Below are 18572 nucleotides of genomic sequence, written 5' to 3' on the forward strand. Positions count from 1 at the left end.
TAGGAACCCTGCCAGCATTATCCTATACAGAGTTGCATTCTGTGTGAATCTCTGTTTACAGATTCTATACTCTTAATTATAGCCTCACCAAGCCAACAAACAAAAGACTTGACAGGCAACATTTAAGAAGGTCACAACTAGGTTGTTTATTTCATGATAACTGATACAGGATAAATGTTATACATTCTTTTTTAACACTGATATTTTACTTTTATTTTCAATGTCAGTATGCAAAAAAGACAACAATGCAAAGTAAACATTTGGTGAAATCATGAATATGATACATAATTTGAATGCTTCATAACATTAAACCAATTAATTTGAAGGACTCCTGGTTGCCCCGGTGAAAACTTGTTTAGATTAGCTACAACACAAAAAAAAAGAAAAAGAAAAAAGATCGACCAAAAACAAAATGAAAACATCAAGAGTTGGCTGACAGCAAACACTGTAAAGAACCATGATCTTTAGATGCATCAATCAACATACTCATGTAAATGCATAAATACAGAAACACTGTTGTATATATGCACATACAGTAATAATGCAATTACTAGAGTTGTAGAGTCTGTACTGGGCATACAGAGACAAAATGAAGAGAGCAGGACACATACATACACACATTTACCATATCTCTCCGTATAAACACGCATAAACCAACCAACCAACAAGCAAAAGGCTCTCTGGCTTTAGAAGCTAAAAACTACATTGGACTTTAAAAAAAGAAAGAGACATTCACATTTCCGAAACAAACTCCATGATCTGATCATCTCCCGACTGTCTGTCCATCGGTCTGATCAGCTCGTGGCGCCGATTGCCACCAGAGAAGCGAGGATGAGGATGGTGATGCTGAGGATGATGAAGAACTCCCGTTGTGCCGTGTCCAACCCTTTCGCATCGGAGCGGGGGTCCGGTCCCAACAAGTCAGTCAGGGCCAAGTTCACTCCGGTTCATGACCACTGTCTCTGGTCTCTGTCTCGGCACTCCTCTTTGCTGTGCACTCATTGACTGACTCACCATTCACTGGACTGCTGGAAATAGCTCCGGCTTTTACCCCATTTGCCCGAAATGTCTCCACTGGGCGTCTTTCTTTCTTCAATCCATGAGGGAAAAGTGAACGAGTGATCATCTTGTGGAGGAAGGTAGAGAACCGGGACTGCAGCTGTATGTCTATGTAGTGTGGATGTCCTGTATGTCCATGCATTTGTCTGTGTGTGTATATGGTATATGTCCATCTCGATCCAGTCCTCTAGGGCGAGGCGGGGGGTTTGCTACCGCTGTAATGAACTTGGTATCTGTTGACCGCTTGGCCTTTCACTTCGGTGGACAGGCAGGTCGTCTTGCAGGGGATCATGTCTTCTTCCTCCTCGCCCAGTAGCCAATCCTGGACTGAGCGTTCGGCCGACGCCGTCACGTGATCGGCCACCCACCCCTGGTGCCACTTGTCAAAGCGGTCGTGCTGGTTCGCGGCCACTCGGTGCTGCGACTGTGGAGGGAGAAGAAAGGCCTTTAGAGTCGAATGTAAAGACAAACAACTGGATTTGCTCACTAGCAGAAAACACAAGCGGGGTTTGATTCTCCCGACACAAATGACTTCCCGCATTCTCTGCGTGGGACATCAAATGGTTTTAATACGCATAATAATGTTACTCACAACAGGAAGACAATGACATTTAATTAAAAAAAATCATGTGTCCACTGTACCTTCCGGGCCTTGACCAGGGCCCCTCGGCGGTACATGTAATCCTCAGAGTTCATGACAAACACCATCTTGTGGGTGTTGAGTTTGAAGCGACAATCCAGGCTGCCGGCGTTCTCCACGCCCAGCTGGCGGTGCCACTCTCTCCTGCAGCGCATGGCCTCCACCTGCCGCACCTGCCAGCGACGGAAACGACGCAGGTTCCTGCAGGAACAAAAACACAGGGAGATCACTAACCCAAAGAATACCACTGCTTCTACATACTGGTGGACCTTTGGGAGGTAGTTAAGTCTTTTTGGGCATTTTTGCCTTTATTTAGATAGGACAGTAGGTTTATTTAGATAGGACAGTAGGTTTAGTTAGATAGGACAGTAGGTTTATTTAGATAGATAGGACAGTAGGTTTATTTAGATAGGACAGTAGGTTTATTTAGATAGGACAGTAGGTTTATTTAGATAGGACAGTAGGCAGACAGGAAAGGTGGAGATTGAATGTTGCACAGGGTCCAAGCGAGATGAAGATAGATGAGAAAACAGCATTTGCACTATAACTGTAGTTAGTGAAGACAACAAGTTGAAGTGAGTATACAGCATCTCTGCCATGTTTAACTCTCTCCTACCTGGGCAGAAATACGGGTTTGAAGAAGTATCCCTCCTGAGAACACAGACTGGACTCGGTTCCTACAAACTGCTCCATGTAGCTGGACAGACACTGAAGGAAGGAGGAAGAGAGGATTGTTGTTAACAGCGGAACACAAGCCCTGAAGTGAAGCCCGTGTTGTAATGAACATTGAAGTTCAATCCAATAAAGTTCCCAAGTGTCGAGGGTCAGCCTGTCCATAAACACAAACATTCAAGTGTGTGTGTGTGTGTGTGTGTTTACCTGTACATCTAGCGGGTCATCAGCCTGGGCCTCCTCTGTGTCCAGTAGCTCGATGGTCATCGAAACTTGACCCTTGTTTTGGATAAACATCACCTGATGGGACAAAATGACAAGACACACAGGTTAACCTACTACAGCAGGTTAACCTACAGCAGGGGTTCTTCCTGCATAGAGAACTACGGGGCGGCCACCTCCTTCAATTTTCTCGACAAAACTCTGACAGGTGTCTTCATGGAAAACACAATCTTCTAACAAGCGTTGCACTCGGTGGATTTCTGTCATTTGCATTTGTGCCATTACGCCGATGTGTTGACAATTTAATGTTACATATTCTTCAATAAAGTTACTTGTTTAAGAAAGCAGCCTTCTGAGTACTTTTGCATAGTCATATCAGTGCGCACAATCCACATAGAAAACGTGTATTTCAGCAAAAAAGAAAAGAAGGGATAACTAGATCAGCCCCCTATCGGTAAAAAATCCCACATCAGTCAGGCTCTAGTACCACCTCTGCCAGTAAATCAGTAAATCAACACACTACAGCCACAAACAACAACTCCAGGTTTCAAGTCAATAATGAGTCAATGGGATTAAATATCTTGCTGGAGGACAAATAGAGCGCAACAGTCACGTGACTTTTCGTGACGTCATTTGCCCCGCAAGTTGAAGTTGCGCATTCATTTTCTCCATAGACATTTCGATAAATCCTTAAATAACGAGTTTTAAGCCTCGAACCAAGCCAACCCGTGACCTACTAAAATAATTCTACTAAAAATACTAAATTCTACAAAAATATAATTTTCCCCCGTTGTTATTTTTTGTTCTCGCTTAAATCAAATGTTTTATGGTCACTCACAATTCAGGTCACAAATTATAACACTTATATCACACAATGGAATGCACTGAACATCACAAAATGATGATATCCAACAGTGTAACAGTATCCACAATGGTCCGTAATGCTCACACAATACAAGATCATCTGTGCCAATTACAATCACATGGACCCATAGAGATTATACTATAGTATAGATGGATCACCACAGCCAATTCTAACAAATGGTAGCAGCAAGTCTCCTAAATGGGTGGGGTCAACCATTGACTAAGACCTGATGAAAGTCTCCTAAGTGGCACCATGGGCAAAACCCACGTGACAAAATGACAGGAAGTTAGTTGAAGTTGGGCCGTCTTGCTTGAAATCCCATCGTCTTTGACCAAACTAGCACAGAGTCACAGACTCTGTCTGTCAGTCCAATCAGGCGTAATGGACAATTAATGGCTAGTCATTACATTGAAGCAGTTACTCATGTGTGGTTGTCTAGTGTACTATAATCTTTTAGAGATGTTGCCTCACCTTGAAGCAGTTCTCCTCAGCCATGACTCTCTCAGACTTCCACTGGTAGCTGGTCTCCCAGGCCGCCCGGACGCACTGGGAGGACAGGTTGCCCCCTGCCGCCCCCCTCTTCCTCTCAGCCAGGTACAGCTCGGCCACCTGCAGACACACCTCGTCGCTCACTAGGTGCTGCAGCTACAGTGGAGGGTGGGGGATTAGAATTCGACAAAAAAAAAAAAAAAATCAGGAAGGAGAAATGGTTAGATATGTAAACGGTAGATTAGGACTGTGACAACAATTACAATTTGAATACTTAAATATGAAATCCATATAAAATCAATAATATTTTGTTATACATTTTTTCAATCAATGATGTTGATATATTTCTAGTGTTATACTAGGTATGTCCACTAGAGGGCAAAACAGACACGATTTTGACAGAAAGACTGACAACCGCTTGCCACTATTTACAAAAAGGGGAAAAAAGTAGGAATGTTTATTTTGCTAAACAGATGGTGACGAATCCATCTGTCCAGACATGTTTAAAGTCCTGACAGTCCTGCCCGGACAATAGACCGCCTTTATTGAAAATGAATTTAAATGGAGACAGGCTACTTCAATGGCAATATTTTCCGGGTGCTCCTGCAGCTGTGGGACAAGTGGTAGTAGCCATTTTTCCAACTTATTTAGGTCAGTGGTACTAAATTACCGTAGTGACATAAATTAGACCAGGGACCCCCAATTGACAATATTTTGTCCCAGGGTCTCCCACCAGATATTTTTTGTTTTGCTTTTAGATGTTTTATTCCAGAAACTAAATAGTCATACATTCGGTCATTGTGTTACTTAGGGATGGAATTATAGTGAAGATAATTATGACGGCACGGTGGCTCAGTGGTTAGCACTGTTGCCTCACAGCGAGAAGGTCCCGGGTTCGAACCCCAGTCCGGCCCAGGTGCTTTCTGTGTGGAGTTTGCATGTTCTCCCCGTGGTCATGTGGGTTTTCTCCGGGTGCTCTGGTTTCCTCCCACCACCAAAGACATGTATGTTAGGGTAAATACTCCTGTCAGTGCCCCTGACCAAGAAAATGTCAAAAAAGAACGGGAGTTGGTCCCCGGGCGCTGCACTGCGGCTGCCCACTGCTCCTAGTAGAGGATGAATTTCCCCATGGGGATAACTTAATTACTCCCATTTTTGACCCCCTCGAACCCCCTCAAGGACCCCACTTTGAGAACGATAGCCAATACAAATGGATAGACAATATAGAACATTCCTTTTGATGTTTGAATGTACCATTCAATGTTTGTGTTAATTTTTAGATTACCGAATGTCAACGTCACAGCGCTATGGTAGATGATCAAGTTATGTGTGCTGTGCTCGCTGTGAAAGTGACTGTTGCTTACCTGCCGGATGATGTTGTGGATGAGCTTGTCGATGGTGAAACCTATGTAGGCGTGGATGGTGAACATCTCCCTCAGTGTGTCCTCGTACTGTGTGGACTCCAGGTTGCCGTCCAGCAGGCTACGCACCATGTCTAGGAAGGCTGGGTAGTACTCCTCTAACTCCACCTCACCTGTGGAAAGCAGGGTGGAAATCACACGTTACATCTTGTCATAATGTATTACTAATCTATCGATCCTGTTTTTCATCGCAGTTGTACCATATCAAGCAATGCTGGGAGTATTATTTAAGCTCCATCTCATCTGTGCAGGGCAGGGCAAAAAAGAAGACCCATTGTAATACGTTATCACACCCTATCCTATCCTATACCGTGCAGGAGTACGCACGTGTGGTGCAGAAGAAAGGACAGTATGCTACATCTCCTGTAATCCCAGCTCACCTGGGGGAAAAAAATGTTACAGAATACTACACTTACATACCAGGGCCAGTACAACAATATGATGAGAAAGCAGTACACCTAGCCAATGTATTCATGTTTCATTGTCACATTTTGAGCGTGGAACTTTCAACGCCCTCCTGTTCCAATTGCTGACGAGGCAGTCTGCATACCCGTCCAAAAAAAGGTTGCAAGAAATGTGCATCAGTCTTTTTAGTAATCTGGAGCATTTCTAAGAAGCCTCCCAATGCCATGAACACACCTTATTTAACTTTGGAAACATCAGAGAAAGTTAGATCTAAAAGCACTTTGGGATACAGTAATTGGTAATTCAAACAAAATTATTTAACATTACATAATATCTATTTTAAAGCTCTGAGCGCTATGGGGAAAAAATAGCACCATCTCCAACAATGTGCCTACTTTTCCATGTTGGGCTACATATGGCAACTAGTTGACTGATTTGAAATGAAATACTTTGATCAGACCATCCCAAGGTGGATACACTTGACCAGTAGTTGTACATACTAGGCTGTTTGAGGCGTAGCTCCATGGCTAGGTCACAGGCCTTGTCCCTCCTTCCCTCTGCCAAGAGCAGCCTCTCCCTGCTCTGCTCGGCCCGGTGCTCCAGCAGCTGCCGCTCTGCCTGCCGGTACACCCGCAGCAGCCGTGAGCACAGCGTCTGGTGCAGCCGCAGGAAGAAGTACCAGTTGTTGTTGGCGAAGAACAGGTTGTAGACGCCGTCCAGATCCTTCTGGTGCTCTGCTTCAGGGTCGCGCAGGTCCACCTTCTCCCCGGTCGCGGTCGAGCTGATCTCCATGGGGGTGGAGCCGGGGGTGGAGCCGCCGGTGCCTCCGGGCTGGCTGGTGCTGCTGGAGGTGGTGGAGGCCTCCGTGTCTGTGGGTTGGGACGGGCTGCAGCGCCTCCGCCTGGACTCTCCGTTCAGCTGCTGCTGGGGTTGGGTCTGGGTCTGGGTCTGGGTCTGGGACTGGGCTTGTTGGGGTTGAGACTGGCTACCTGTGGCTACCCCTGCTCCTGGTGCATTATTCAAATTACCACTTCCTCCTCCTCCTGATGCTGCTGCCGACGATGGTCCTCCTCCTCCTCTTTCTAGGGGTGGGGGGGGGGGGATTATTATTTTTTGTGTGGCAATATATCATAACGCACAAATGAAAAGTATTGCGATATTTTATTCTATAAATTGTCAAGTGCATGCAACATTTATGAGTGTTGGTCAGTCTGTCTGCTTGACAATCCAAGTTTGCTGCAATAAAAATGATTGAAGTGAGATGAACAGACTGGAAACTTTATCTTACTAGATCAAACAGATGTTGACTAACTTTTTTCCTTTGGTGACATAATTTGCAGTTGAAAAAAGGTAATAAATCACAATGTATCACAATATTTTTTTAAATCGTAATAATATTGTATTGTGACATAATAAGTATCATGATCAAATTGTATCGTGGGGACTCTGGTGATTCCCATCCCTACCTCTCTCTCCTCCTCTCTCCCCTCCTCGCTCTCCTCCTCCTCTCTCTCCTCTCTCCCCTCCTCTCTCTCCTCCTCTCTCTCCTCTCTCTCCGCCCTCCTCGGGCTCGGCCTCCTCGTCTGTCCAGTCTTCCGTGTCGCTGAGCTCGCCTCGGCGGGAGAAGAAGAGGTCTGGAACAAAGTGCTGGATGATGCGCTTGATGTGGTCCTTGTCGTCTTTGTGGATGGTGGGCTGACGTTTCACATGGTAGATGATGAGTGCGGCGGCGTCCTCCAGGATCTGCTTGTCATCGTAGGTAAACACCATGTGCGGTTCACTGGCTGAGGCCGAACCAGAACCAGAGCCGTTCCGGGCCTGCTGGCCCACGCCGCCCTCCTCTGTGCTCTGCTCCTGACGCTGAGATGGACAGGAAAACACAGAGATTAACGCAGGAAGAGCCAGTGACAGGACTAATGATCGTGAAGATAAGAAGAAGAAAAAAAAGGGCTTTTAAATGGGTTTCATAGACCCTAGGGAAATTAAGCTACTTATAAAGGACCATGTAATGTAAATCTTTTTTTTTTTTTTTACTTGAATGAAGTAAAAAAAAAAAAAAAAAAAAAAAAAGTACTATCACCTAAATTGCAGCTGTTTTCCTATGACAATTAAGATGAAAATGGAAACACTACACAATACCAAGAGAGTAGAAAAGAGTGGAAAAAGCCGACATGCCCCTAGTGATGGCTGGGCCAAGATGAGCCACACCTCCAGAGATGTGTAGTTTTGTGCACTCCAAAGTGTTTAACACGAGCGCAATGGTAATATGTTACCCACTGTGCCTACGGCCCGGCCAAAAAATTATACATCAATATTAATTTACACTCCAAACCTTATTATCATCTTTTCATATTATGAAAGCTCTAGTGTGAAGCCGGCAGATAAGGAGAGAGGTGCAGGACCTACCTCATCATAGACGCTCTCAATCTCATTGAGGAGACTCTTTGAACGCAGGGCCTTCATGTCATTCTGTTTGAAGTTGACCCCTTGGTGGTCCAGGGACTTGAGGTAGGCCTTCTCATACTGCTCCCGCCAGATCTTATTGAAACCCTGCTGGGCCTCTCTCCACTCCTCCTCCTTGGCTTTCAACCTGTAGAGGAGGACACACCTGGGATGAAGACGCTTCACACAACACAAAGCATGTTTGTGAGTCTGTACACCTGCTTGTGCATACGGCAGTTTGACTGTAAGGAGCCATGCGTCTGTGGGGGGGAGCCAAGTGTCTGTGGGAGGAGCCATGTGTCTGTGGGAGTAGCCAAGTGTCTGTGGGAGGGAATGTGGGAGTACCTCAGCGTGCGTCTGTTGGAGCCTTTGTGTGGGAACCTACCACATGTAAAACATTTCCAAGTCCCTATGTACAATATAGTGAGTACACAAAACACAGTTTTCAACACAGCTGGTTTGATTCATCATTGTTGACGGGAGGAACAGAGAACAATGCCTATTGATAGAAGGACCTAATCAAACCGTAATGCTGCCAACAAATCAACATTTTCATCACAGTAAGAAATGGATTAAAAATCCCTGCTTGCGACCTTAAAGGATGGCTTTACCGATAATCAACCCACTTTGTATCATTAATAATCTTGGTAATATAAGCACATGGGCGCAGTGTTTACCTTCTCTCTCTGTTTACCTCACGGAGATCTCCCACTTCCTCCTCTGGCAAAGCGCTTCGTTGTGACGCGTTTTACGTCACAACGCAAGTTCTGCTCAAGACGGGGAATCTGCTCCGAGGGCAGCTGCTATTGTGTATTTTTATTTTGTAAGTATGCCACATCCATGGAGAGCCTTAATAACTTGCAGCTGTTGGGGGTGGAGTTTCCACAGGAGGTAAACACTGCCCATGTGCTTATATTACCGAGATTATATATGATACAAAGTGGGTTGATTATTGGTAAAGCCATCCTTTAATGAAAAAACGCTTTCTAACTGCGGGAAACGTGCTTATTTCCCAATACAGAATTTTGATTAAAGGGAAATTTAAGGGGCCTTTTTCGCAGCAGCCATTTTGTGTCTAAAAGGCAGGAAGTAAGTACACAGGTGCACCAAAACATTAGGGTTTCCAACTTCCAGTCCATTTAGGTGTTCCAGTGCTGGGGCCCTAATTAGTGAGTTGGTTGCACCTGTGTTACCTTGACTTTTAGACACAAAATGGCGGCTGTGAAAAAGACCCATTGGCGTATTCCACCAATGTGCCTGATTATTCACCATAATGGCAATGCATGCACTCATGAAAGTATATAATAACTGGCTATGTAGTGGATTTGTTCAGAAAGCATGGCGGATTTTGGTGGGAAATCACATGCAGCGCTCGCGAGGCGCACTTAAGAGGACTGTAACTAGAACACTTAACAGTTGGATGGTTGCGCTACGCCTGGTGTTGCCAAGCAACCAAAAACAACAACTTGGCTGTTACATGTACATGCGGTGCACTCGCGGCGTTCTCAAACACTGAGATGATTTTTATCTCAGTGCGCGAAAGCTGGTTGAAGTCTGAAATGAATGGGTTTGAGGTGGCGAGAGTGAAGCAAAAATAATTACACTTCCAATCTGATTTTCTGTCACCGAGTGTCTGTCCTGTGAAGAGATTTGAAAGAATGCCGAACAACAGCGAGAAAATGCCGGCCCTAACCTCTTGAGCACCACAGGCACGGCGGTGGCGGGACTCCTCTTCAGCCCCTCGATGATCTCAGGGGCCTTGTCGCCGTAGATACGGTAAACGGCGCGGCGCTGGATGACCTCAGAGGTTCCGCCCAGGCAGTCGTCCAATCTAAATCGATCCTGGTCCTCGGGCGAAAGGCGGGACATCTTCTTCTGGACGCTCTCGAGAACCCGGATGGTGGCCAAGTTGGTCTCCAGTACCACATCCAACTAGGGATGGAGAGTTATGGACAGAAAAACATTTTAGGAAGGCACTAACCATTACAAGGTGTCTTGTTAAAGCTCATTATCTCAACTTTTACAGGGAGAAGATTCTACAAGAATTGTCGGTGATGCACCTACCTCAAACCTCTCATCCTCACAGCGATGCAGCTGCTCCTCATAGGGAGTCTTCTTGGAGCTGACGAAGGTGGAGTCCTCAGACCAGGAGGGGAATGACACCCAGGTATCATTCAGCACCTACACGCACGCACGCGCGCACACACACACACACACACACACACAAGACTTAAGATGGGGTGGCCGAACTACTACAGCCTGCAGGCCAACTGCGGCCCCGCCGCTACCCGTTTTTTTTTAAGTGGCTCGCCATGAATTTTGCAAAAGGGAAATGTAACCTGGCTCGGTCTATTTTGCGCTGTTTTTTGAACATTTTTCAAACTGAATTTTGGTGAAAATATCTGTCTTAACCTGTTGGCACAGCAATTGAAAAGAAATGTTGAACATATACAGAAATACCCATTGTAGCACATCAATAAACTACTATGGGTCATATTTATTTAGGTAGAAAATTAATCTTTGATGGCACAGGGGTTTTCTGGTCTACACAGGTTGAAAACTGCCACACTCAATATTGTTTGGCCCATGACTCTAAAAAAAGTTTGGCCATCGCTGTCTTAAGTCATCAATTGGAAACACTTCTTCAAGGAGGAATTTTCACAATGATATGCTGTTCTATTACTGTAATGAAATACTAATAAATCACATGACGTGGACTGATCTAGTACGAAATCCATAAGGAGAGAGATATAAGTAGGTGTACCTCCTTGCATATGGCAGTGCGTCCGCTGCATTTAGGCTGCTGGTAGGTCTTGGGCAGTGCTCTGTAGCTGGACCCCAGGCGCTTGCAGGAGGCGTAGTCCACCTCCCGGCCCCCTCCCCCCTCCATGTAGCGATCGGACAGCCCTGACAGAGCATGAGAGAGTTCTTTGTCCCCCAGAAACGACTTGAACTGTGTGTACAGTTCAGGAAACTTCCTGGAAGGAGATTGAAGAAGATGAACGACACATGAATGAGGAGCACAACGGGAAAGCAGGCACCAAGTGATTCCCATCAGAACAATGAGACCCGTTTGGGTATGGTGTGAATAAAATAACTGTTCTATCATGTATCCAAGTACCTTTTTGTCCTTTCATTTGGCACAGCTAAGTTCAGAACTGTTATTTATTTTCATTAGGTCATAACCACCAACATGCATCAGAGTTGCTGTTTGCCCTCCCAGCAGTAATACAGGTATGCCTCTTTTACAACATCAGACAATAGCGTCTGCACCTTCTGCACGCTCACTGGAGCCACTCTATCCATCAAGTCACCACTTTTAAATCCAATTCTCTCATCTATTCATTCTTTTTTTCCCCGTCATTTTCAGCTAGCCATTTCACACGTTCATTCATCTGAATCATTCCATCCACTCACCCCAGGAAAGGAGTGACTAGCTGTAGCAGCTCAGCTCCTGAAACCACTTCCTGGTTAAACAAGGCGATGCAGCGCAGGAAGTTCTCATACACTTCCTGACTTTTAAACAGGCGACGGACCTAAATGAAGTGTGGGGTAAAAAAGAGATAAGGTGGGTCAGACAAATCGGATGTGTCAAGAAGACATTGTGAAAGACAAAGACAGCAAGAGAGCAAAGTGGGGGTGGGGGGGAATGGGGTGATAGTGGGCAAAAAGAATAGTGGCCCGAAGAAATCCAACATTACTCAATTGGGAAATGATGCCTCACCTTATCAAAGAAAGTGAATTCTCGTAACACTCCGTGCTTGCCAACCGAAGCAAATGACTGATCTTTGGTACAGGAATACTTCATTTTTTTCTAAAAAAATAAACCAAAATTGTTCTTAATAATCATCCTTCAATAGACAAAGAGTTATACAAATATTCAAATTGACATTTGTGAGTAAATAAAACAAAACATTCAGCAGATTAACCATTGTGATGAAGAATATAGAATATTTCCCGGGCTAGATATTTCAGATAGAGAATGTGTTACCTTGAGTAGCGGGGTCATGTGTTGCAGGAGCATGGGCCTGGGTCTCTTCTTGCTCTGTTTTATCATGTCGTCTTCATCCGGCCGTTTCAGCTGGTCTTTCCCCCCTGTCAGCGAGCCCCCTGTGAACTACCGGAGAGGAAGCACACAGGAGAGTTGATCAAGGAGACATGGCTCTTTAGACTGGTCTGTTACAATCGTTTTTTTTTATGATGTATGTCTCCGCCTATGGCTTGGCTGACTGACCAGTGATCTCTTGGCATCAGGCAAGAACTGTCCAAACTCAGCCAGCAGGTCTTCCTGTCCCTTGAAAAGACTGGCAACCTTGGAGAACACCTCATCCTCTGTCATCCCACTGCTGCCTCGTCCACCTCGACTCTCCTTCACCTCCAGCTGCTCCTTCTGAGAGGTGTGAGAGGGTAAAATGGTCTTCAATGGAATGGTGATGCAGAACTCACCTCAAATAGACCAAAGCCCAAGACCAAGTGTCAATACGTTGGCCTAGTTACACATGACCACTGGTGTTAGAGCAAGTGTAGTCTCGGCTCCCAGACGTTTGGTGAGCTGCGCCACCAAACGTCTGGGAATTTCACTGTCAGAAACTGTCTCTCCGAGCCCGGCGAGAACCGCCGGCAGCAGACACGCCTACATTTATTATTAGAATTTTATTTGGTAGCGGCAATGCTATTTATCATAGTCCTAACACAGAGCATGAAGCTGATATGCTCCAAACAAAATTTATAGCTGTGGTTTATTTTACAATAATTTTTCCTACCCGGAAGTGGTCCACTTGCTACTGTGAAGTCATCAGCAGGCTCTGTAACGTTAGCCTCGGGAGTCGGGTTTATCGCTGGGGGAAAGACCTCTAGTCGCCGCCGGGGCCGGATGAAACATGTCCTATTAACAGGTTATGTTTGTTTCTAAGTGATTAATATGTTTCTCTGCAAATGCGACAATGTTTTGCGAGACACCGGTTCTGCATGAGAACTGCCCCCAGAAAGCAGGCCCGCCCACAACACTCATGATTGGTTCTCCGATGCAAGGCTTCCAACAGCGCCACCTAACGTTATGCAAAGATTTAAATAGTAATATTCTCAGTCTTACAGGAGTGAAATGGATTAAGACTGAGGGCTGAGTCTAGAGCAAGTGACACAAACACGACGAGTGCCCTCTGAGGAACAGATTTCTGTGGGGATTTGATAAATAATGGACAATAATCCACCAACACTATCTTTTCTGATCGTATACTCTCCTGCAGAAATTTACATTTAAAATTCAGATTTTAAATACCATAATAAAGCAATCTAAAAACGACTCTGATTTTTGTTGTAATACCAGTAGTGCCAACACTGCCTGCACAGCGAAGATCCTCAGTCCAATTCTTCTTCAAAATCGTGCGGGAGGAGACAAAGCAAGAATGTAGAGTACAATGAATAATATCTTACCCAGTGTTAGGAAATTTAAAAATTTCAACTTTTGCCCCCAACTTAAAAGAAAACGAATTAGTGTATAGCTTTGCTAAAGCATAGTGTGAACAACAGCGCTGTTTTTTGTGTGTGTTCTTTGTCTTCTTCTGGCAACCAGCTTGCAGGACAGGTGCTAAGTATGTGTTAGAGATGGAAATGCAAATTAAATGAACTGAATAAAAAGAAAATTGTCCAAATTTTGGGGGCAATTTTTGCCCCTGGATCATGATTTTTAGGGGCATTCTGAGATTTCTTAGGACATTTTTGCCCTTGCCCCTGGCTAAATTCCTACACTGAACCTATCTATACTAATATTACACTACTAGAAAGCAATTTAAATCACCATATTTTCATTAGGCAAAAATACAATATCAACTAGCTCCATTTCAATTTTGTGTCATGCTGTATTTTAACTCACAATATCTCCACAGTACCTGGTATGTATGCAGAATCTCCAGGAAGGCTCTATAGATCTCTGGATGGTCCAGGAAACGGTTTTTAATCTTATTGACATAGCTGATGGCACTGTCAAACTCTACAGGGCTTGGCTCTGAGGCAGGGGGTGACACAGAAGAGGTGGGTGCCTGATTCGGGGTCTCTCTGCTGGTCAGGGGAAGGGAAAGTCTGCTGGGGGGCTCGGGAGGTCCTGTGGTGGTTGAGGAGGACAGGGTCTCTGGTGGGCCCGCCGATGCCTCACTGCTCTGGGCAGGTCCAGCCTCAACGTGGGAAACAGAGGTACTACCAGAGGGCACAGTCAGAGCAGGGGTGGCTACACTCTTCCCCTGCTGGCCTGGGGATACCTGGATATAGTAGTATGATTTATAGATGCATTAATGCAAGAAAACGGCACAAGCTTTTTAGGAAAATGTCTACGAGTGAAATGACAAGATGATGGCTAAAATGTAGTGTAAAGCAACCTTAATGTACTTGAATATTTTTTTAAGTACTGGTTTTGAGAACTTATCCGATTCAACTGTCTCACCTGGGTTGAGAAAGGAGACTGCAGGAAAACCATTCCGTTCTTAGGGATCTCTATCCGATACCCCGGCGGTAAGAAGGCATTGAAGCCCAAGACCAGGTCCGGGTGCCCATGGAAGAGTTGTGACACACGGTTTATAACCCCCGGTGTGTCAATGCTATTCAGGAGAACAGACAAGACATTTTTAGTGGTGGAACGTTGAACAGAGGAAGTGATCACAAATAAGATTAGCCTCCCCTTGTATGTGCTGCATGAAGACAACCAGTTCATGCTCTCAAACAGGGTCCTGCAGCTCTGTCTAAAATGAAGGTAGGCAACTCACTAATGATAATTCACACTTAAATTCCAATATATGATAAAATGTTAGATGACCACAATAGAAAGCTTTAATGCAATTTCTTCCTGATGTTAGGGTCGCTGTGAGACATGTAGATTTAGGTGCGGATACTTGATGGCCAAGACACACTTGGTAACTGAAGTCTCGATAACTAGGAACGCTGTGGAACTTGATAGCTGGGTCTGCAAGGTTCGAAAGATGGGAACTGTTGCAGAGGGTTGTCGTGAGAATAGTCTATGAACAACTGCAGAGGACCTGCAGAGCAAACCTTTATAGGTCCCGAATATGACATCACCTTGTGTTATGACATCATCAGTGAGACCATCCGAGAGGCATGATTTAGACACTTATGAATCATGACATCATCACCGTCTGTGACATCATCAGTGATCTATGACATCATAGTGGGAATGATGACATCATCTAACAGTACCCCCCCCCCCTCTCCCGGACATGACATCACCTTGTGTTATGACATCATCAGTGAGTGATCTATGACATCACAGTAGGAATGATGACATCATCCTAACACCTGATCCATATTAGAAGAAAAAAGATTACAGGAAATCTACGATGGATCCTTGTATGGGTATATTTAGAAAGTTGTCAAATTCCCTACACGCTCGTGTAGTGAAAAAAGCACATTTTCAGAGAATCTGCTATTAACTCATTGAGTGCCAGCCACTTTTGGAGAACGGACGCTCCAGTGCCAGAGTTTCAGAGCGTTTTCAGTGATTTCTCGAGGCCCACAGAATATTGTGTGATATTACTATGTAAACACTGAACACGCACAAAGAACGATGAGACTCTCTTCTATCATCTGCAAAAAAAAGTTTATTGATCCCATTTTCCGTTCTTTAGTTATGAGCCGGAGAAGATAGCTTGATTTAACCAAAAACAGCAATTTTTTTTCTAGAAGCTGAGATAATGAGCCTTTTGTGAAATTAAACATTTCAAGCACATCACTGACTCTGAAGCTAATATTTTCTAATGTAGTCACACCTCAAAAATAATTTCCTTCAATAAAACAGTGAAGGCCAGGGAATTTTGTTTGGCAGAATAATATTTTTTAGCTGCAACCAGCAGCGCTGGCCCCTGCGTGCGCTGCTGGTTGCAGCTTCTTGCTGGTCTTGATTTGCTGCTGGTGGGCATTGGATATTCTGGCTTGCGTTTGCCAATCCTGTCCTGCTGTCTGGGTCTGTCTGGGTGTTGTGTGCTGCTCTGCGTGCCCCCCCCCCCCCCCCCCCCCGCCTCAACTGCACACTCCTCCTCCGTATGGGAGTGTCTCTGGTGGCTCTCTGCTGAGTTTGCTGTGCACAGTGAAGGGTGCGCGACATCCAGCTTTTTTACAGCGTTCCGCGTGTGTTTGTCACCGGCAACCATGCTTCCAGTTGAGAATAATAACAACTCCACGGCTGATCATGCGGATGTGCTGTCGCAACGGACACGGAGCGGCTCAATTGTGGCAGCAGATTGGCTGCTGCAGGCACAGCTACAGTAACGTTATGCTTCATGCATATCGATGCATACGGATGCGATGCGATTTCCGTTTCCCCAACGACTTCTTCTTTGTTTTTTCCTTGCCTTTCTGTTATCTGGAGAGCACTGTCGCCACCTAAGGGTTCTGTAAAATAGATTAGACACATTCAATAGCTCCCATATTGTAAGAGGCGATGTAAGAGGCTTAGATCGACATCCCCCCGTCAAAAAACGCAATTGACGACTTTAGTCGTCTTTGGCACTCTACGTCACTATTTGAATTGACGACTAAAGTTGTCATTGGCACTCAATGAGTTAAGAATAAATTAATCTCATTACGGAAATGGACTACTAAAAACTTTTAGTCACTGCTTAGATGGATGGTGCTTTAATGCTGTGCAAATTGGGCATACAGTTTAACCAATGCGGTGTCATCCTTTTCTATGAATCCATACATTCAAGTTGGTTGTTTTGTAAATTGCCATAGCTACTGTACCTCTGTGACTTGAACTCTTTCATGATGTCAAGAAACTTGTTGTATATTCCAGGATCATTCCCAAACCGTATTTTGACTTGGTCCAGATATGACAAGGCATCTTCAACCTAAAGACAGAGACAAAATGACCAAATCAATGCAGCACAAAGCAAAATTACAGTCTCACCAGGAACTAAGGAGAAGCATTTTCACTCACATCTTCTGTGCTGTTCATGAAACAGATCCAACAGAGATGCAAAGCCAATAGCTTTAAAAAGGTTTGACAGGACAATGGCCTGACTACACATCTGTTGTCAAAGGTTCATCGCTAATCATGCTGCCATGCATGATTAGACAGGCACATAACGTTACTCCTATTGGGTTCCAAGCCCCTTGGCTAAAGATCGAGAAAATTGCATTGCAGGATTTCTCGATACAACAATGGATCATCCAAATAGCTAACGTTTGCTGTCTTCATTGACAAGTGAAGTGTTAAATCAACACACAAGCTAGCGTTCCTGCCACTAACGTTACAAATAAATAAATAAACAGGAGTGTATACAAAAAACAGGAAGGCGTATTTGTTCGTCGGTCCATATCTGTAATCAGAACGATAAAGAAAAAATAACAATTTGTTCACACAAAGCATTGTCAAAAATAATACACAAGTGGAGAGCGTTAGCTTGGCTAACGTTAGCCAACAACCAGTGATTTGACAATAACTCCACCACAACACCTACTAGCGTTAACGTTACACAGACACGATGTAATACAGCCTGGATATGTTGTTACAGTTGGTAACTAGCCAACAGTGACGCGTTTGCCGATATGCAAATCATTCGTGCAAAAACAAAGACATTTTCAATGAAGCTGCTAATCAAGTGAACAAGCCGTTCTTTGCTAACGTTAAACGTGAACCGGGCTCGCGTCCTCCACTTTGTTCAGGGTGGCTGAAAAACGAACAAGGAGGAACTTCGAACAGCCGAGGTCGGAGAGTTAACGTTAGCTCACGGTAGCTATTATTGACATCGTAGATAACGAACTACCGTCAACTGTGTTTCGACAGTCAGTGGGCCAATTCATTAACGGAATCTTGCGCACAAGTCTAACCTTAAATGTCATTGTGTTCTGCCATTTAGCAATGAATTACTTTTAATAGGCCAGCGAGCTAACTAACGTTAGCCAGCCATTCCTTTTACTACACTCAGCGTTGGCAGAGAAAAAGAAAGCCGCAAATCCCAAGCAATGATCAGACGAACAAAATGGTTGTGACTGTGTGAGGGGACTTTTCCCTGCTCGTATTCGCTTGTCTTACCTTCAGTTTTTGGAAGTGCTGCTGTTGCACTTGCTTTTGTGTTACAACGTAAGGCTTGTCTTGGATTTGGTTTATTTGCTTCGGGGTGCTGTGTGCCTGGATCTTCGCCATTATCCCGGCGACAGGAGGCTTGAAGCCACTACCACAACTTGAAGGAAGCTTCGGTGTATCTCTAGTTGTTGGCTAGCCGACAAATCTCCCTCTTGGTCGGGAAGCCAGCCTGCCAGTAACGTCTATTGACGCTACTTGCCTAGCTGGACAGTCTCTCTCCGCACAACGCAAAGGACGGAAAATCCACCAGAGTGGAGGGTGATGACA

The 18572-nt window shown here is 44.8% G+C and overlaps 2 protein-coding genes across 2 annotated transcripts in view; both read right to left on the reverse strand.

Annotated features, from left to right (window-relative positions):
• The window catches only part of LOC310786044 (megakaryocyte-associated tyrosine-protein kinase-like), a gene marked incomplete at its 5' end in the record, with an annotated part of 15977 nt that extends 14921 nt beyond the window's left edge, over positions 1 to 1056 (reverse strand). The window contains one exon of the mRNA XM_083647228.1: positions 1052 to 1056. Coding sequence (XP_083503354.1) covers positions 1052 to 1056 — 5 coding nt within the window. The remainder of the gene's footprint in view (positions 1 to 1051) is intronic.
• LOC310786394 (paired amphipathic helix protein Sin3b-like) lies at positions 187 to 18365 on the reverse strand (the record flags this gene model as incomplete). Its single annotated transcript, XM_083647600.1, has 20 exons — positions 187 to 1483; positions 1702 to 1900; positions 2316 to 2407; positions 2579 to 2671; positions 3930 to 4103; positions 5312 to 5481; positions 6274 to 6855; positions 7240 to 7633; positions 8180 to 8363; positions 9909 to 10147; positions 10280 to 10396; positions 10980 to 11193; positions 11633 to 11751; positions 11940 to 12029; positions 12207 to 12332; positions 12450 to 12605; positions 14104 to 14469; positions 14652 to 14805; positions 16961 to 17067; positions 18255 to 18365. The coding sequence occupies 20 exons, from the start codon at positions 18363 to 18365 to the stop codon at positions 1247 to 1249; spliced, it is 3924 nt and encodes a 1307-aa protein (XP_083503726.1). The 3' UTR covers positions 187 to 1246.
• Positions 18366 to 18572: the final 207 nt, after the last annotated feature.

Source organism: Poromitra crassiceps (assembly GCF_964638095.1).
Source record: "Poromitra crassiceps genome assembly, chromosome: 12".
Lineage (NCBI taxonomy): Eukaryota > Metazoa > Chordata > Actinopteri > Beryciformes > Melamphaidae > Poromitra > Poromitra crassiceps.